Raw genomic sequence first — 17,923 nt, 5'->3', positions numbered from 1 at the left:
GGAGGCCTGCCAAGACTTTCATCCGAGGAGGATGCATGTCAAAGTGCTGTCTGGGTTGTTTTTCTATTTCCTTCATAGACAAACACACACACACACACACACACACACACACACACACACACACACACACACACACACACACACACACAAACACACACACAAACAGACTACAGAGGTCAGCATGACATACATCTCCATGGAAACAATTATTTTTTTCTGGTGGATATGAAAGACCTTCACTGACTGTTTGCTCTTTTTATTGTCAGGTTTGATAGAGACAGATGCTGTCCTGATACGTTTCTGCTGAACCGTCTCAACAGAGTTTTAACAAATTAAAAATTTGAGAGTGAGAGAGAGAAAGAGAGAGAGAGAGAGATACAGCATTAAACACACTGCACAACATTGTCTGACACCCCAAACTGTGTTGACTTTCCCTGTTTCCCTGCAAAAGTAATTCAGTAATTAGGCTACTCAAAAAAGCATCTTTACATCGAATCCCACTCATGCTGTTTACAAGTCACAGGCTATTAACTTTGCTTTTGGTATTAGTTGCTTGCCTAAGGGCTCATTAGAAAAAAAGTGTTGGTGGAATTCCTCTTTTGTTCCTGTTGAGTGAGTCATTTCCGTGCTACAAAACAAAAAGGGAAATTAGTGCCCTTTAGTCATAAATGGAGTGTTCACTCTGGCAGCTCACCCTCTTCAGTTTGGTTTCCTTTTTTGTCTTTTGTGCTGTTGATTTTCCCCTGCAGAGTGTGTGTGTGTGTGTGAGAGAGAGAGAGAGACATTGTGTGTCACAATATAATGGTGGTGTGTGTGTGTGAATGTGTGTGTGTGTGTGTGTGTGTGTGTGTGTGTGTGTGTGTGTGTGTGTGTGTGCGTGTGTGTGTGTGTGTGTGTGTGTGTCAGTCTGCAAGATTCTGAGGGAAAGCAAAGCACATACTGAAAGAGTGACAGTGACGCAGTGTAAGAGAAAATGGCAGACTGAAAGACAGGCAGTGAGAGAAAGAGAGCATTTTTCAAAATCCTCGTCTGGTGTGAATAATACTGTCAATCTCACCTCGAGATCCCTCAATAATCTGCTGTCAACTTGTCTTCTGTGAAGAGGAGAGACAAATGATTTCTCTCCTTTTTCAGAAAAGGCAGTGGAGTGTGGTATGAAAGAATCTATACAATGCAGAGCAAAGAATAGCCGCACTATGGGCAGACGTGTGTTAATTATAAAGCACATGCAATACATTTTGCTAATACAATGCTGAAATTGCACAGGCTGATGTTTCACTTTTTCATATATTCTTGTGGTAAAAGCATATGTATATATATATATATATATATATATATATATATATATATATATATATATATATATATATATACCCACATTTATATGACATGTATATCATAAAGAACTCTATGTGCTCATAGGCCAAAATGAATCACCACTTTTGGATCGGGACAATCCTGTGCTTTGCAGCATGTGTAAATACACAAAACACTGGTGAATCATGATAGTAGATTTAGTACTATTTAAGTGTATTTCCATTTAGTACCATTTCCCTGTCATGGCTGTGGCTTTGGCCTCTGTAGTGTCTGTGTAAGTGCTGGTGGTCAGGTAGTAGTTCTACAAATCTAACAAGAGCCCTGATGCTGTGGGACAGGTCTCTGAGCTGGGGGCTGAACAGAGGAGCACAAAGCCTACATGACAGCTTGGATCATGCTCAAGTCAGCTGGCGCCGGGCCAGGGAACGCTGTACCATTTATCCCAGGTGGTCACTGTGGCAGTCCCTCAGAGAGAGCCGCACGCTCTGACCTGAAACCACGCCAGAATATTTAGAGGAGGCCAGCTGAAACGCAGACCGCTTTTGGAAAAGTCTGCGCATACTAGTGTTTTACATTTACAGTGGTTCGTCTATTCATTTATTCATTTAGCAGATGCTTTTATCCAAAGTGAAATATAAAATGAGTAATAGCCTTTAAGCTACATTGCAAAGGAGATCTTAGGCATCAATGAATATTACTACCAGAAGATGAGAGTGAAGAAATGTAAGTATTAGTTGAAGTGTGGTTGAAGGACGTGTTTGAAGTAGGTTAGAAGGAAGTATGAGGTAGTAGAAGGAGGGGAGAGATGCATGATAAGGGCCTGTTAAGTGTGTTGGGTTGTTAGATGTGTTACGAGACAGATGTCCTCTGGGAAGAGTTGGGTCTTCAAGAGCTTCTTGAAGTCTTGAGACGGCACTAGCTGTTTTAATGTATCTTTTCCTGCTTTACATTTAGTTAGGAAGTCTGTGCAGTGCACCTCCCTCAACTCCCCCACTGACTCCTCTGCACCTCCTTCGACCCTCCCACTGACTCCAGTGCACCTCCCTCGACTCTCCCACTGACTCCTCTGCACTTCCCTCAACTCCCCCACTGACTCCTCTGCACCTCCCTCGACTCCCACACTGACTTCTCTGCACCTCCCTCGACACTCCCACTGATTCCAGTGCACCTCCCTCGACTCCCCCACTGACTCCTCTGCACCTCCCTCGACTCCCTCACTGACTCCTCTGCACCTCTCTCGACTCCTACCCCCACTGACTCCTCTGTCTGTCCATCCTCTCGTTCTCTCTTCCTCAGGTACGTCCACGCACTGTACTTGGGCGTGCAAAGCCGCTGGCGTGGGGACCATGAGCGGCGCCACTACTACTGGCGCCTGATGTTCGAGAGCGCCGACATCAGTATGCTGCGGCTGCTGGAGATCTTCCTCAAGAGCGCCCCCCAGCTGGTACTGCAGCTCTGCATCATGGTACAGGCCAACCAGGTCCTGCCCCTGCAGGGTGAGACTCACACCAAAACACACCATCCAAAAACATCAAAACACCAAAACACCAAAACACAACCACCAAAAACACCAAAAACACCCAAAACACAACAACATAACAACCAAAAACACCACAGCACAAAAACCAAAAACACCAAAAACACCAAAACACAACAACCAAAAACACCACAACACAACAACCAAAAACAACAATTACAGCTATGTATTATGACTAAATGACACACTTATATGGAAACTGAACATGGCACTGCCGAACAATTAGAAACATATGCTAGTACATTTTCTTTGTAACATAACACAGTGATAGATATTATGGCACATGATTTTACACGTCTCACATTTGTGAGGCACTCGGACTCTTGTATTTCATATAAATTCAACATTGCTTTGTCTCATATTGAGCTAACAACCACCCTCATCTGGGTCGACATTGAATTATTCCAAGCATGTGTAGAGTGGTTGTTCCTGTGGAGTGATTATATTGTCGGACTTCTTTGTCCTCTTTTGCCTGTTCTCGTTCCTTTCTCCCTTATTCGGAGAAGAAAATGCCGACCTCCCTCCCTTGCAGCAGGTTTTCCAGCTCACGCCCTTTAGTCTGCACAGTGTTTCTGTAGCGCCCACAGATTCTGATGTGATGTCACAATGGGGTCCATGTTAGAACATGCCCCTGCTTAGTAGTCCTCACTAATGAAGAGTCTGGACATAGTGGTTCATTTGCAGTCTAACTGCGAATTGGACCCCTAATTACACAGTGCAGGCTGGAGACTAATGATTATGGCACTCAGCATTTGTAGATATTACTGCCTTGGGATGATTCAGGGACTGACTAGAGGCGGGCGGGAAGACCTTGGGGAACAGAGAAACATTAAAATGAGGAGAAAATCATGCTGCTTTTAAAGATTTTCATTACTTTTTTAATGAACGAACGCATCACCATGCATGATGCATAGCCGATGTTCTTTGACACACAACCCCAGCTTTTTGCAAGGTTAAGAAGAGTAATGGTGGAAATAACTAGGGATAATTAAACAATAACTCTAAGCACCATATTATTATTACCATTTGGGGGCAGCCGTGGCCTACTGGTTAGTACTTCGGACTTGTAACCGGAGGGTTGCCGGTTCGAACCCCAACCAGTAGGAACGGCTGAAATGCCCTTGAGCAAGGCACCTAACCCCTCACTGCTCCCCGAGCGCCGCTGTTGATGCAGGCAGCTCACTGCGCCGGGATTAGTGTGTGCTTCACCTCACTGTGTGTTTACTGTGTCCTGAGAGTGTTTCACTAATTTACGGATTGGGATAAATGCAGAGACCAAATTTCCCTCACGGGATCAAAAGAGTATATATACTTATACTTATACTTATACTATACTATTATGTTCCAGTTTGTCTAGGTTTTTGTGAGGCCAGTTTTACTGTCTACTGAAATGGCATTACCCAGCTTACAGTGTTCACGATCTATGAGACTCTGTCACCGCCACATCTACCTGGCAAATTGAGACCATTACTATCAAAGATACCTGCTCTGTTCTGAAAGACAGAAATCAATTCACAACCAAGTAGCAGCCATCTTTAATCTTTACACAGAAGCAAGCAATAAGCTGCAATTTTCTATTTCTTACTTGACATCAATAAGACAAACCAGTGTCAGATGTGACTTAATGTCTTCCGCAATGATACATTACTAGGAATTGACATGTATTTTTCTCGATTAACAAGATGAAATATATTGCCAGCCTCAAACACAGAAGCATTTGGAGCCTGAGGACACACCCTGATAGGTCACCTCTGCGATCACATAACCGGTTTTGCCTGGATGGTCATGCCAATTTGCCTACTAATGATGCAATGGGAAAACACCATACCAATACTACAATAACAATAACACACTAATCAATAACACTACCTAGCAACATTGCTCAGAAAGCTGCCCTGTGTATGATAAGCTTAAGAACTGTGGAGAGAAGAAGCCTGCATTGTGCAGTGTGTGACTCTTGAATGGTGCTGTTGCCACCGGAGACAGGGCACTCCTGGGAATCATTTACAGTTTTATTCACATGCTCGCCACATTCGGAAGATCTCTGCTGGGCCTTGGGTTTATTCCATCACAGTGACCAATGATTGATGACCGACCACATCCTGAGTCCTCTGGCCACAATACCTCAAAATGCTGTATTGAGTATATGTTACAGGTCCCAAATATGGGACTGTAGTAACAAATTTAAATATCCCATTAATGACCTGAAAGACAGGTGAAATAAAAGGAGATTTAGACACAGCAGCTTTCCATATTTTCTCCCAAATCGCATCTGAGAGCGAGCGGAGGTCCGTTCCCATAGCAACCGGAACGCAACTGCTTGTGCCACTCCTTAAAGCGACAGTGTAAATATATATATATAGAGAGATCATATTCATTTACTGATAAACATATGACCAATGTGGTCACCTGTTTTGGGTGCGCCACACGCTCCCCAACTTCAAAAGTGGCTCCCGACACTTGCTACTATCAGCAACTAAACCTAAGAATCACTAGTGAGAATGTCTGTGTAACTCAAGGTAAGTATGTGTGTGTGTTTGTGTGTGTGTGTGAGCATGTGTGTGTGCGCGTGCGTGTATGTATGTGTATCTGTCTGTTGCTCAACAATGCAGGCAAGTCCCGGGTAAGTATGTAGGTGTGTGTGTGCATGTGTGTGAGTGTATGTATGCGGGTCAATCAGTACACCAGTACCCTACACATAGGGTATACTATGAATGGGAATAGGGTATGGAAGTGGTGTCTGGAAGTAACTGGGGTATGCATGCACTCCCCATGGTGGCATTGACAGTGTCCCATAGGCCCCTACTGTATTGCAGCTGGCTGGGGGTTGGGAAGAGGGCTGTCCTAAGGAGCTGTACGTGAGCATCTGGGCAGGCCTCCTTTCACGCGTGGACCTCCGCATCTGTAGTGGGCTGGACTGTTCATTGTTGGACTGTTCACTGACTGCTTCAGGGATTACTGGCCTCTCCTGCATGGCCCCTTCCTGTCCATATACTGCAGGCATTGGATTGACGGGTAAGTATTCCTCTTGGTGTGCTCTGTGCTCACTCTGTCTGCTTTCCCCCACAGGCATGCTCTCTCTCCTTGGAAGCACACTTTCAGTCCACTGGTCTTCCCTTTCAGGCAGGATTGGCTCAGGTAAGTTGAATCTCTGAGGGGTGGTTACTGGACTGTAAGTCCTCTGAAACTCTTGAAGAGGCTGGGTTTGGTTGTTCTCATACTCCATTCTTGATGGTATCCTCAACCAGTATAAGGGCTCATCCTCATTGTCGGAGGAGTCACTACTCGGGCGCCACTCGCTCTGTCTCTCTGTGTGGCGTGAAGAGCTGTTTCTTGTTCTCTGTCGTGGCTGGTCTGTTGATGGAGCAGGTAGGTGTCTCGGTGAGCCTCTGTCTCTAACAGGTGGTCTCTGTGATGACTGGGGTAAATCCACAGGTAAGTCGTTGACCACGTGAAGCAGGTTGCGGTGTAGAGTTCGTACTCGACCTCCACCTGTTTCTGGAGACACTTTATACACCGGCCCATCTGCGATCCTCTCCCTCACAACATGAACTGTGCCTTCCCAGTATGGCTTTAGCTTTCCAGGACCCCCTCTTTCCCTCATGTTCCGCACTAAGACGCGGTCACCCTGCTCCAGGACAACACCCTTCAAATGTTGGTCGTAGTACCTCTTTCCCCGAGAGCTGGATTGTTGACTGTTCTCTGAGGCGAGTCTGTATGCTTCCTGCATCCGAGAGGCCCATCTCTCTGCATAGCCTCTTGGAGAAGTGGCTTCTTCCTCAGACAGCAAGCCAAAGATCATATCCACAGGCAGACGTGGGTGACGGCCATACATCAGGTAAAAGGGTGAAAATCCAGTTGCCTCATGCCGGGTACAGTTATAAGCGTGGAGGATTTGGGGTAGGTGTTCTCTCCATCTTTCCTTTTCCTTCTCCTCCAGGGTCCTGAGCATCTGAAGCAATGTGCGGTTAAATCTTTCTGCAGGATTTCCTTGGGGGTGGTAGGGAGTGGTCCTTGAGTGACCCACTCCACTCAACTGTTGCAGGGTCTTGAAAAGGTCATTCTCAAATTCCCTCCCTTGGTCATGATGTAGTTTCCATGGGTAGCCGAACCGTGGAATGAAATCATCGAAGAGTTTCTCTGCAGCTGCCTTCCCGGACTTGTTTCTGGTGGCATAGGCTTGGGCAAATCTGGTAAAGTGGTCTACAACAACCAGGATATACTCAAAGCCTCCCTTGCTAGGTTCTAGATGCAGGTAATCAATGGACACAAGTTCTAGGGGTGAGCTGGTGGTAATGCTCCCCATTGGTGCTCTGATGTGGGAGACCGGTTTCTTCTGCTTGATACAGGGACACTTCCTTGTCACATAAGCTTCAACATCCTGTTTCATGTAGGGCCAGTAAAACCGGTCTCTAGCGAGGCCGAGGACTCTCTCCATACCCATGTGACCCATGTCGTCATGGAGGTGTTTAAGGACCAAGGATCGGTACTGAGAGGGCAGGACAAGTTGACTCCTCTGACTGGTTTCCCTGTACAGCAGACCATCCTTCAGCTGTAGTCTTCCCCACTCATGCAGTAGTTTCCTCGCCAGGCCACTTACTCCTCTTCTCATGTCACTGGTCAGTATGTTGGTGTTCTCTTTCAGTCTGATGACTTGACTGATCACAGGATCATCTTGCTGAGATTTCATGAGTTCGGCACGGCTTATGGCAGGGAGCAATTCTGGTGACTGTGATGCTGGGCTTTGTGAGAGGTTCAGAACAGCCACATAAGCAACGTCTTGTTGCTTTGCAGCCCTACTGCCCTCCCACATTGCCAGAATGGTGTCTCTTGACAGCTCTTCTGTGCAGGAGTCGACATAGCTGTTGATGTCCACCGGCAACCTTGACAGTGTGTCTGCATCCACGTTTGCTTTTCCCGGTCGGTATCTCACCTCGAACCTGAAGTCAGCGAGCTCACCCAACGGTGACCGACAGCATTCAGCTTAGCAGTGCTCATCACGTATGTCAATGGGTTGTTATCCGTGTACACAGTGAAGTGGGGTGCATAGAAGAGGTAGTCCCTGAATTTTTCACATATTGCCCACTTCAGTGCCAGAAATTCAAGCTTGCCTGAGTGAAGGTGGTAATTGCGCTCAGCAGGCGTGAGTGTTCTGGATCCATAGGCGATTACTCTGAGTTTTCCTCCCTGCCGTTGGTACAGCACAGCACCAAGTCCTTTTTCTGACGCATCTGTGTGCAAGACAAAAGGGAGGTTAAAGTCAGGATAGGCAAGCACTGGTGGGTTTGACAGGACATGGATGAGCTGGTCCAAGGCCCTTTGATGTTCCTCCCTCCACTGGACAGGAGTCCTGGATGACAGCTGTGCTCCTTTCCCCTTGTTTGTTCTGGGTGGAGGCGTACCAGTGGCAGGGCGTTTTGCTTGCAAGAGCTCATACATTGGCTTGGCAATTCTTGAGAAGTCTTGGATGTATGTCCGGTAATAGCTGAGGAACCCTAGCAGCTTACGGACTTCTCCCACGGTGGTCGGGGCCTTGGTTCTCAACGCCTGGATGGCTTCCAGATCCTTGGGGTCAAGTCTTACTCCCTCAGCGGACACCAGCTTTCCCACATAGCGGACTTCCTTCTTGAAGAGCTCGCACTTTGTTGGTCTGAGCTTCACACCGTGGCGCTGGAGGGCCTTCAAAACATGTCTCAACACCTCCACATGAGCTCCAAACGTCTTGGCATAGCAGAGGACATCATCTAAGTAGGGGATGCAGCATTCGTCCCGCAAGGAGCTGAGCATCTCCTCCATGCTCCTCTGGAATGCTGCTGGGGCGTTGGAAAGGCCAAAAGGGATACGTACCCACTCATACAAGCCCCATGGGGTGATGAATGCAGTCATGTGCCGTGACCCCTCTGCAATGAAACCTTGATGGTAGGCTTTTCCTTGATCCAGGATTGAGAACCAGCTGTACCCACCCAGCGTGTCGATAAGATCTTGGATACGGGGCAGGGGGTGTCTGTCTGGAACGGTCTTTTGGTTTAGCAGCCGATAATCAATGCAAAGCCTCAAGGTTCCATCCTTCTTGCGGACACAAACGACAGGAGCGGCATAAGGGGATTTTGATTTTACGATCCACTTCTTAGCCAGCAAGTCCTGGATATACTCCTTGACTTCTTTGTAGAGGGGTTTGGGGACAGCCGCATAGGATCGCTGCACTGGGATATCATCCTTCAGTGTTAAGCTCATCTGAAGACTTGGGACACATCCAATGTCGTTGTCATCCCGTGCAAAGGCGCTGGACTCCTCATACAGCATTCCTCTCACTGTTGCTTGTTGTTCATCTGTTAGATGGCTTATATCAACAGGAGGGTGCCACAGCTGGGACATAGGCTCTGCTCGGTCTTTGTCATCCTCCCTAACAGGAATAAGCTCAGGTGAGTTAACACTGTTGACCTCGAAGCTGTGCCTCTGGTCTGTCTCTACAACCTTGTCAATTGACTGGATACTGCCTAGTACTGTAAAATGGTTGAGTGAGATGCTGTGCTGAGTATGGTTGAATACAGGGATCTCAACAAAAGGCCGTCTGGTGTGGTGGACCTCAACCAGGCCATCGCCCAGGTCTAGCTGTTCCAGTCTTGGGTCTGCCTGGCTGACCTCAAACAGCGCCACTGGTGAGATGAACTCAACAGGCACCTTGCATCTGATGCGAGCAACTCGGCCAGGGTGGATGACAAAATCCCGCCGGCCAACTCTCACCAGTGCTTGGTCCTGGGTGTGTTCCTGGGTCTGCACAAAGTGCACAATGGCCTCAGCTGTGTCCTCTTCAATCTGCATGGCCTTCTGCAGCAATTGAGCAATGATGGTGACAACTTCAACTCCGCCCTCCCGTCCTTGGATTAGCTCCTGGATCACATTAAAGCCTACGATGGGTCTTGTGAGGCTCACACGGCTGACCAGAAAGGGTACTCTGATGGAGAGCCTTGGATCTTCATTTCCAGGCAAGTTAAAGGTAAGTTCAACCCATCCATCATATGGTATTGGCTCACCATTAGCAGCTGTAAGGTCAAGGCCTCTGTCACCCATAAGCTCACTGAGAGGGTGCAGTTGTTGTTGAGGTAAGTGCTTTTCTTTCCAGGCATGGCTGATGATGCTGACCTGAGCACCCGAGTCAAGAAGGACAGTCACGGCATGTCCACTGAGATTGCATTTCAGTGTGCATTTCTCTCCAATAAGCTTGGCCACTCGCTCTGCTGTTGACTTTGCACCAGTCAGTGGCTGAGGAGGGATGGCACGGCTGTAATTAACCCGTGCTGGGCCTGGCATATCAGCACCTTGATGGGACTGGACGTTATAGCCGATCACAGGTAGTCCCCTTGCCGTGACCGGGGTGCATTTCCCGACGGCTTGGTCCTCTTCAGGCATCCCACAGCACGGTGCCCGTTTTCCCCACAAGAGAAGCAGTGGTTGCAGTCAGGACGGCTATTAGCAATACAACTGGGGCAGCCACGGGGTCTCTCTGTTCTCAGTGGTCTACTCTGCCTATTGGGGCAGCCACAGTTACACTGTGGCTGAAGCTCGGAGGTTGCTGGCTTCACTGCTGAGGCACTGGACCGAAGGGTGTTCACTACCTGGGTCAGGGCCTGTACTTGAGCACTCAACTCATGAATCTGCTCGTCCTTGCGGTCAGCGGTACACTTCCCTGCACTCTCGTCCCTGCTGCTGGCTTCAGTACTTTGAGCATGAGCGGTTCTCGGACGGGTGTTGCGCCCCAAGCGTCGCTTTCTCTCACTCTCCTCACTTGTTGTTTTAGTGACCTGCCTCAAGAGTGCCTCATCAGTGACTGTAGGGTCGGAGAGGAGGAGTTTTAACTCACGACGGACGTCGTCATGCTTTTCGCTTAAGCCCTGATAGATGGTGTGGAGGAACACATTCTGTGCTGTTAGTGCCTCATACTTGATGTCTGCATCCGCCCACTTGGATGTGAATATCACTCTCTGTTTCAGCCCCATCATCCTGTACAGGAACTGCTGCGGTGTTTCATGCTTGTGCTGCTTGGCCGTCATGAGTTCCTGGAAGAGCTCAGTGCTGCTTTTCTCTCCTAGGTGTGACTGAAGAAAGCTCTTGAGTTCACCTACCGTCATGTCCTCTTTACTAGCAAGCATGTCTTTGAAGTTGCCAGGCTTTATGACACGTAGCACGGCGCGGGTGATCTCACCTTCAGTGTGATTTTCTCTGAGGCCTTCATCAATCTGCCTAGTGATGTTGTTGTAACTGATCTCTGAAGTGTTATCACCAATTTGCCCACCATGTATCTTGAACTCTTTCCTTTGTAGGAGGGGAAGGTCTTTAAGGGCAATCATGCTTTCTGTGCTATGGGTGGTGTGTGAGGTGTTTGAGTGCAGTTGCAGTGTGTCATGTGGACTGCGAGACTGGCTACAGTCACGAGCAGTGGGTAGATTGTCTACGATGTGCGTGGTGGGTGGAGCACTACTCTGTTTTAGCTTGAGTTCATTGTACACAGCGAACAATTTACTAATCTGTGTTTCAAGATCTTTGGTCTGAGAAGCTAAATCTGTTGTCGCAGTGTGTGTACTGGTACCCTGGGTGTTCATGTGTGCAACCTCAGATGTCACCGGTGACACTTTCACATCAGATACCACCTTCATATCAGACACATTAGAATCTCCACTACCCCCACGACCCACACTCTGACTATGGCTGTTAATCATTTCGTCAACCTGGTCTTTTAGCAGAAGTAACTGCGACATGCCCTCATCCTCCAATTCCAGTAAAGCTACACTGTCCATGTATGAGCACAAATACTCAATACCACTCTCGTCATCATGTTGGTGCAACTTAGCTGGGTCCTGGTCGGGTGTCGGCGTGATGTCAGTTGCAAGCTGGAACAGTTCATCAACAGACAGATGGAACAGTCCCTTCTTGATGGACCACACCAGCTTCTTTCTCTCGTGGCTCATGGTGGATGGTTGTCAGATGTCTGTGGTCCTCGAACTCCCTCGCTCTGGCAGCAGTCAGACGCCCTGGATTCGGACAGACCCTCTTCACTCTGATGACACGTCACCGTCTGGTCCACAGGTTCATGGATCACTGGACTGGCGTCCTCCAACAGCTGTCAGCGGTGGCGCCAATCCCGGACTCGAGCCCCCAAAATTTGTTACAGGTCCCAAATATGGGACTGTAGTAACAAATTTAAATATCCCATTAATGACCTGAAAGACAGGTGAAATAAAAGGAGATTTAGACACAGCAGCTTTCCATATTTTCTCCCAAATCGCATCTGAGAGCGAGCGGAGGTCCGTTCCCATAGCAACCGGAACGCAACTGCTTGTGCCACTCCTTAAAGCGACAGTGTAAATATATATATATAGAGAGATCATATTCATTTACTGATAAACATATGACCAATGTGGTCACCTGTTTTGGGTGCGCCACATATACAGTATATCTATTCTCTCTCTCTGTCTCTCTGTATGTGTGTGTGTTGTGTAGTGTCCATTAATAACTGTGTTATTCCTGTATGATTCCTGTGTTGTTTACCTGCTGAATAAAGCAGGTAAACTAAACAGGAAATGTTTTATTATTGGGTGTATCTGGGTGTCTGGTTACAGATTAGGTCAGGCCAAATTTGCAAACAAAATGATTGTGTAACATACGTGCGTTACTATCCTCACAATCACTTTCTCTTTCTCGCTCACTCACTCATAAACCAAAACTAAGAGAACTTCATAGCAGGTGATATACTGAGGAACATGGGCCTGAATTAAAGCAAAACTGAATTTCATTTTCATTTCTCTGAATTTTATTCAGTGTCACACATGGAAATGTCTCCACGTGTCTCCAAATGTCTTCTGCCCAGAGGATGTAAAACACCAATGTGCTGTCAGATATGATTACGATTTTGATTTTTTCAGTTACGATTTTGTTTTTATGTTTTAATTCTCAGATGCTATGGTGGGAGTGTATTTCAGTTGGTAGGCATTTGAAACGTTGCTTCAGTGTGGCAGTCTCTCAGGCCCATTATAGAGGGAGAGGGACATTACTGTCTTATCTACAGTGACAGCAGACCTCAGAATCTAATTAAGGAAGTGGCCAGCAGGCCATGACTCCAAAAAGCCATCTAATTTACTCTCATCTCACTGATCTATTTGGCCTGCCCTGTAATTGACAGTGTGAGGGTCACTGCTCCAGTGCCTCAACTCTGGTCTCTAACAGTCCAATTTTTTGTTTCTCTTTTTTCAATTTTTTAATTTTTTGTCCCCCCCCCCCCCCCTCTATGTCCTGACACCTGAGCCCATAAACCGTGACAGGTTGTGGCTCTGTAATAGACCTCAATCCCATTCTGCGGTTCTAATAACAATGGCTTGCTCTTTGAGCAACCTGGAGGGGAATCAAGAGCTGACTAATGTCGTGACTGAGAAATGTTATTCGGAAGAGGGGTCTTTAATCTGGTCTCACTGGCCAGATGGAGGAGCCGTATAACAGTCAGACAGGAAGCTGATTAAATATTCATGACATTTTCACTAAACTCAGGATAGCACTCAGTCTTAGCTCTTCCTGCAGTGGCAGGCGAGTCTCTCCCTCTCCATTTTATTTTTAAGGCTTTGAAGTCATCGATGTGATTTGATCTCTGTTCATGCATGCATGAATTTGATATGATTTCCTTGTACCTTTTTCCCTGTCATTTACATACTTGAGATTTTTTATCCCTTTCCACATGAAACTAACATGGAATCTTGAATAAACCACACAAGGGACAACAGTCACTTTTGACATTATATATATATATATATATATATATATATAAATCAATCATTTAGAAATCATATCATTCATTAATTTCATGTTAAAGATGAAAAGAGTACTTGTATCACAGATTTTGCCTTTTCAGTGTTTCATGTATTCAAACACGTCTCTTGCTAATTCCTGGATTGAGAATGTTCTCTTTTCCTCTTTCCCCTTCCCAGGCCTCTCTGCCTCTGCGTCCCTGATCTCACTGTCCTGGATGATGGCCTCCTACCAGAAGGCCCTGCGCGACTCCCGCGACGACAAGCTGCCCATGAGCTACAAGGCAGCGGTGGTGCAGATGCTGTGGCACCTCTTCACGGTGGGCGCGCGCACCATCGCCTTCGCCCTGTTCGCCTCCATCTTCCAGCTCTACTTCGGCATCTTCATCGTGGCACACTGGTGCGCCATGACCTTCTGGATCATCCAGGGCGAGACCGACTTCTGCATGTCCAAGTGGGAGGAGATCATCTACAACATGATGGTGGGCATCATCTACGTGTTCTGCTGGTTCAGCGTGCGCGAGGGTCCCACACGCTGCCGCCTGGTGCTCTACAGCCTCATCGTGCTGGCCGAGAATGTGACGCTGACCGCCGCCTGGTTCCTGTACCGCGGCTCGCGCACCTCGGACTTCTACGCCGTGGTGGTGGTGTGCGTGGTGGCCTGCAGCTACGCGCTGGGAACCTTCTTCATGTTCGTCTACTACTGCCTGCTGCACCCAGACGGGGCCGTGACAGGAGGCGTGCTCGGCTGCTGCATGGTGGAGGACGCGTCGGTGGCACCCATGGAGCCAATCGTGGTGGCGTCGCCGGCCTCCGGGCCACCGCCGGACCTGGTGAGCAGCCCGCCCAGGACCCTGCAGAGGACTAAAGGTGGGGATCAGGGCCATGGCGGAGGGGAGGGCGGTGGGGGGGACGTCTTTCAGGTGCGGCCGGCACCGGGCGCAACCCGCACCCCGGCCCCGCGCCTCACGCCCAGGACAGAGGGGCCGGTGATCCGCATCGACCTACCCAGAAAACGGTACCCGGCCTGGGACGCCCACTTCATCGACCGCAGGCTGCGCAAGACCATCCTGGTGCTGGAGAGTGCCGCGCCGGTCACACCCCGGATCCAGTACCGCTGCCTGGGCACGCCCAAGGAACTGATGGAGTACGAGACAACAGTGTGACTAACAGACGGGCTTCTCTATTGCCCTCCGAGCCTCCTGCCGGCCCTTGCTGTGGCTTGTAGCCGCCGCATCAAACCAGGGCTTAGGGCCTCCGACCCTGTAGGAGATAGGAGGAAAAGTAAAAGGGAGTGTTATATAGATCGAGGATAGCCGCTTGGCTAATGCTAAAACACACACAGGGTGGTGCTGACACTTACTGACAGTAGCGTCTAAGAGTGTCCTGATGTCGTGTTCTGTTTTGATGCACCACTGTATAGTTGGGTACCTATGAATAATACTGACATCTATGGGCAAGGTCAAAGGTCAAAGATGATCAGTTGTTAAACCTTGGTAATCTGCTTCTGTCACCCCAATTGGAATTTTCAGTGAAGGGGTGTTAATAAATAAGATCAGAGTTAAATCTTACATGATGGTGTTAAAAAAGCCATTGTAGAGAAAAAAATGGATGTTTAACACTAGTCTTCTGGCAGCTAGTGTCAACAGCCATATACCAGAAATATGCTCTCTGATAAGCCTCAGTCTACGACTTCAAGTTATCAGTCATATAATTTCATATGTGGAAGCACAGGACTATCAAATAAGGCCTTATGAAGTCCTTATATAGGGCGACTCTTGCGATGTGTCGATGGAGAAACAAAGCACACATGACGATGAAGGTAGACGCCAAAACATCAGAGTGGAGTTTGGGCAGTCAGACTTGTGATATGAAGTGATGTCAAGCTATGTTAGCAGTGTTGCTGAAACAAAATGTTTGGTAGGACATTTTAAGATGAACAAAATAGATTGAGTTGTAAACTGACCTGTCCTCTGTAGCAATGCAGATATCAGTGTATGTTTACATGTTTACATACAGTTCTTATTTTGCTTTTTTTAGGATAAGCCCCATGCTTCTCCATAAAGTATGCCTTCAAGTTTGAACAGTGTATGCTATTTCATATAGTCCAAAAGAGCTGCGCAATAAAAGAAACAAAAAATCATTTTGCAAAAGTGAAATTCTGCTACCATAGTTTTGAGAAGTAGATGTTATTACCTAAGAGTGATGCTGAAAAACTGTTTCAGGATTTCTTTTTTTTTTTTGGTTTTATTTCCAGTTTCATTATGACTCATTTGGGTCATATGACATATTGTAAAAAATAGTGGCTATTGTGAATAAGACTAATGATTAGCCAGTAGGTGTGCTCATCTCATTGCTTGCTTCAGTCCATGTGTCAACTTCATACACACAAGTCAAAGGGACAGACCTAATGCTTTTATTGTACAGGCACAAACATGTGCCACATTGGTCTTGCACGAATTCAAATACATGACGTCATTTGCTTCACCACATTAGGAAATAACAAATGGTCGCACTCCAAAAATCTTTTCTTGCTTTTTAATCCATTTTTAGCAACAGGGGATAATTAACAAACGTTTCGGCCTGATGGCCTTCGTCAGTGTGCTTCACCACATTAGGGAAATAAAGAAATGGTAATTTTTGTTCCTGAGAATACAATTTTGTGGAGGGGTACAACTGGAAGGTAGAGATGAAAGTGACTATTTCTAATAGATGATGTGATGCTGTTGTTGCAGTGTTGCTTTCATGTTCAAACCTACCATACAAGCAAGAAAATGCAATACACCCATCATGCCAGGTACAGAACCCGTTTTACATGCAAACAGACATTTGTAACGGTGCAGAGAAGCGATGATGGTGCTTACTGTTGAGTCCCCTATGCCACAGTTCAGCCTCATTTGTACTGTACCAAGAAGTGGAGATAGTCAACACATTCCACCTGGTTTGTGTGGGACTTGATTTCAGATACACAAACTAAAATATGAAGCCTTAACCCATCATACCAGACTGTTGCTATTCACTGCGAAATAAAGTTGAGAATTTTAGTGATGGTGTTCTTGGAAAAATAAAAGCAATGTGTTTACTGGCTTTCTAGCCAAACAATTCAATCTGATTATGGTATCATTTGAATGTTTGCTTCTTTGCTTGACACTGAAAATACTGAAGGCACATAATGGAAAAACTCTATAATTGCCAGCTGTTTTAAGACCAGAGGTCTGATTTTAGAAACAAACAAGGCAGCAGACTTTTCATAACTATTGCTTTAGCTATTGCTTTGGAGAGCTAAAATGATGATATGATTTTGAATCACTAAATGTCTCTAAATGAAGCAAGGACTAAAAATACAAACTACATACTGTATGTATTTCTCGTGATCCATACTCGTAGTATAGATATTGTGAATGGTGCAGTGGATAAACAAAATACCACAAATGTGTAAACAAGCATACTCACTCACCCACCCACCCACACACACACATACACACACACACACACACACACACACAAAGGCCGACTTTGTGATCTCGCAATGACGTAACATCTTATTACATAATGTATACCAAAAGCCAGACATGGCATCACGCTGCCCTAACCCCTGTGTCCAAAGCAAAGTGTGTGTGTGTTGTGTGTGTGTGTGTCTGTTGGGGGAGGGGGGGGGTCACAACAAGTGCAGACCAGTACTCATCAGATGTACTTAAGTGTTTGCCATGATTGACATAAGCAAAGTCAGGATAATATAAATCAGATGTCAGGAGAGAATCGCCCTTGTGAGTGTGTGTGTGTGTGTGTGTGTGTGTGTGTGTGTGAGAGAGAGAGAGAGCAGACCAGAGATTGTGTGTGACTGTGTGACAGTGTGTATGTGCACTGTGAGATGACACAGGAAGAACTAGCTGTTTGTACCCAACACATAGTTTAGTAAACTGCAGGAGGAAAAACAGATACAGTAGTTCTAGATTGAGTGGCACTAAGGAGCTAAATCCCATCTTCCCACGTAATGAATCAGTAGATTACGAAACACTAGCCAACAGTAGATCTAAACGAGCGGATGAGAGATATGTTTTCATAATCTCTGTAGTCTTTCTGCACCTCCAGCTTATGTGTTTGAATAAATGGACTGGCTGACAGCCTATTTAGACAATAATGGTGACCAGTGGGTCTTCAGAGAGTGCATGGATCTCTCCAACCCAAGTATGGAATCTTGCAAAGGGCGTCCTTTCGTTGAGGTAAGCTTTAAATATCAAATCACCAGGGTTGTGCTTACATTACACGTCAGTAA

At 46.7% G+C, this 17,923-nt stretch overlaps 1 protein-coding gene across 1 annotated transcript in view; it reads left to right on the top strand.

Moving 5' to 3' along the window:
• Positions 1-15,977, top strand: part of xkr5l (XK related 5-like) — a 23,462-nt gene extending 7,485 nt beyond the window's left edge. Inside the window, exons 2-3 of the mRNA XM_042097641.1 lie at positions 2,614-2,813; positions 13,828-15,977. Of these exons, the coding sequence (XP_041953575.1) occupies positions 2,614-2,813; positions 13,828-14,813 (1,186 nt within the window). The 3' untranslated portion in view covers positions 14,814-15,977. The remainder of the gene's footprint in view (positions 1-2,613; positions 2,814-13,827) is intronic.
• The last annotated feature ends 1,946 nt before the right edge of the window (positions 15,978-17,923 follow it).

The sequence above is a fragment of the Alosa sapidissima genome, chromosome 7, assembly GCF_018492685.1.
Source record: "Alosa sapidissima isolate fAloSap1 chromosome 7, fAloSap1.pri, whole genome shotgun sequence".
Lineage (NCBI taxonomy): Eukaryota > Metazoa > Chordata > Actinopteri > Clupeiformes > Clupeidae > Alosa > Alosa sapidissima.
The sequence above is the reverse complement of the archived record's forward strand: the minus strand, read 5'-3'. Positions and strand labels throughout refer to the sequence as shown.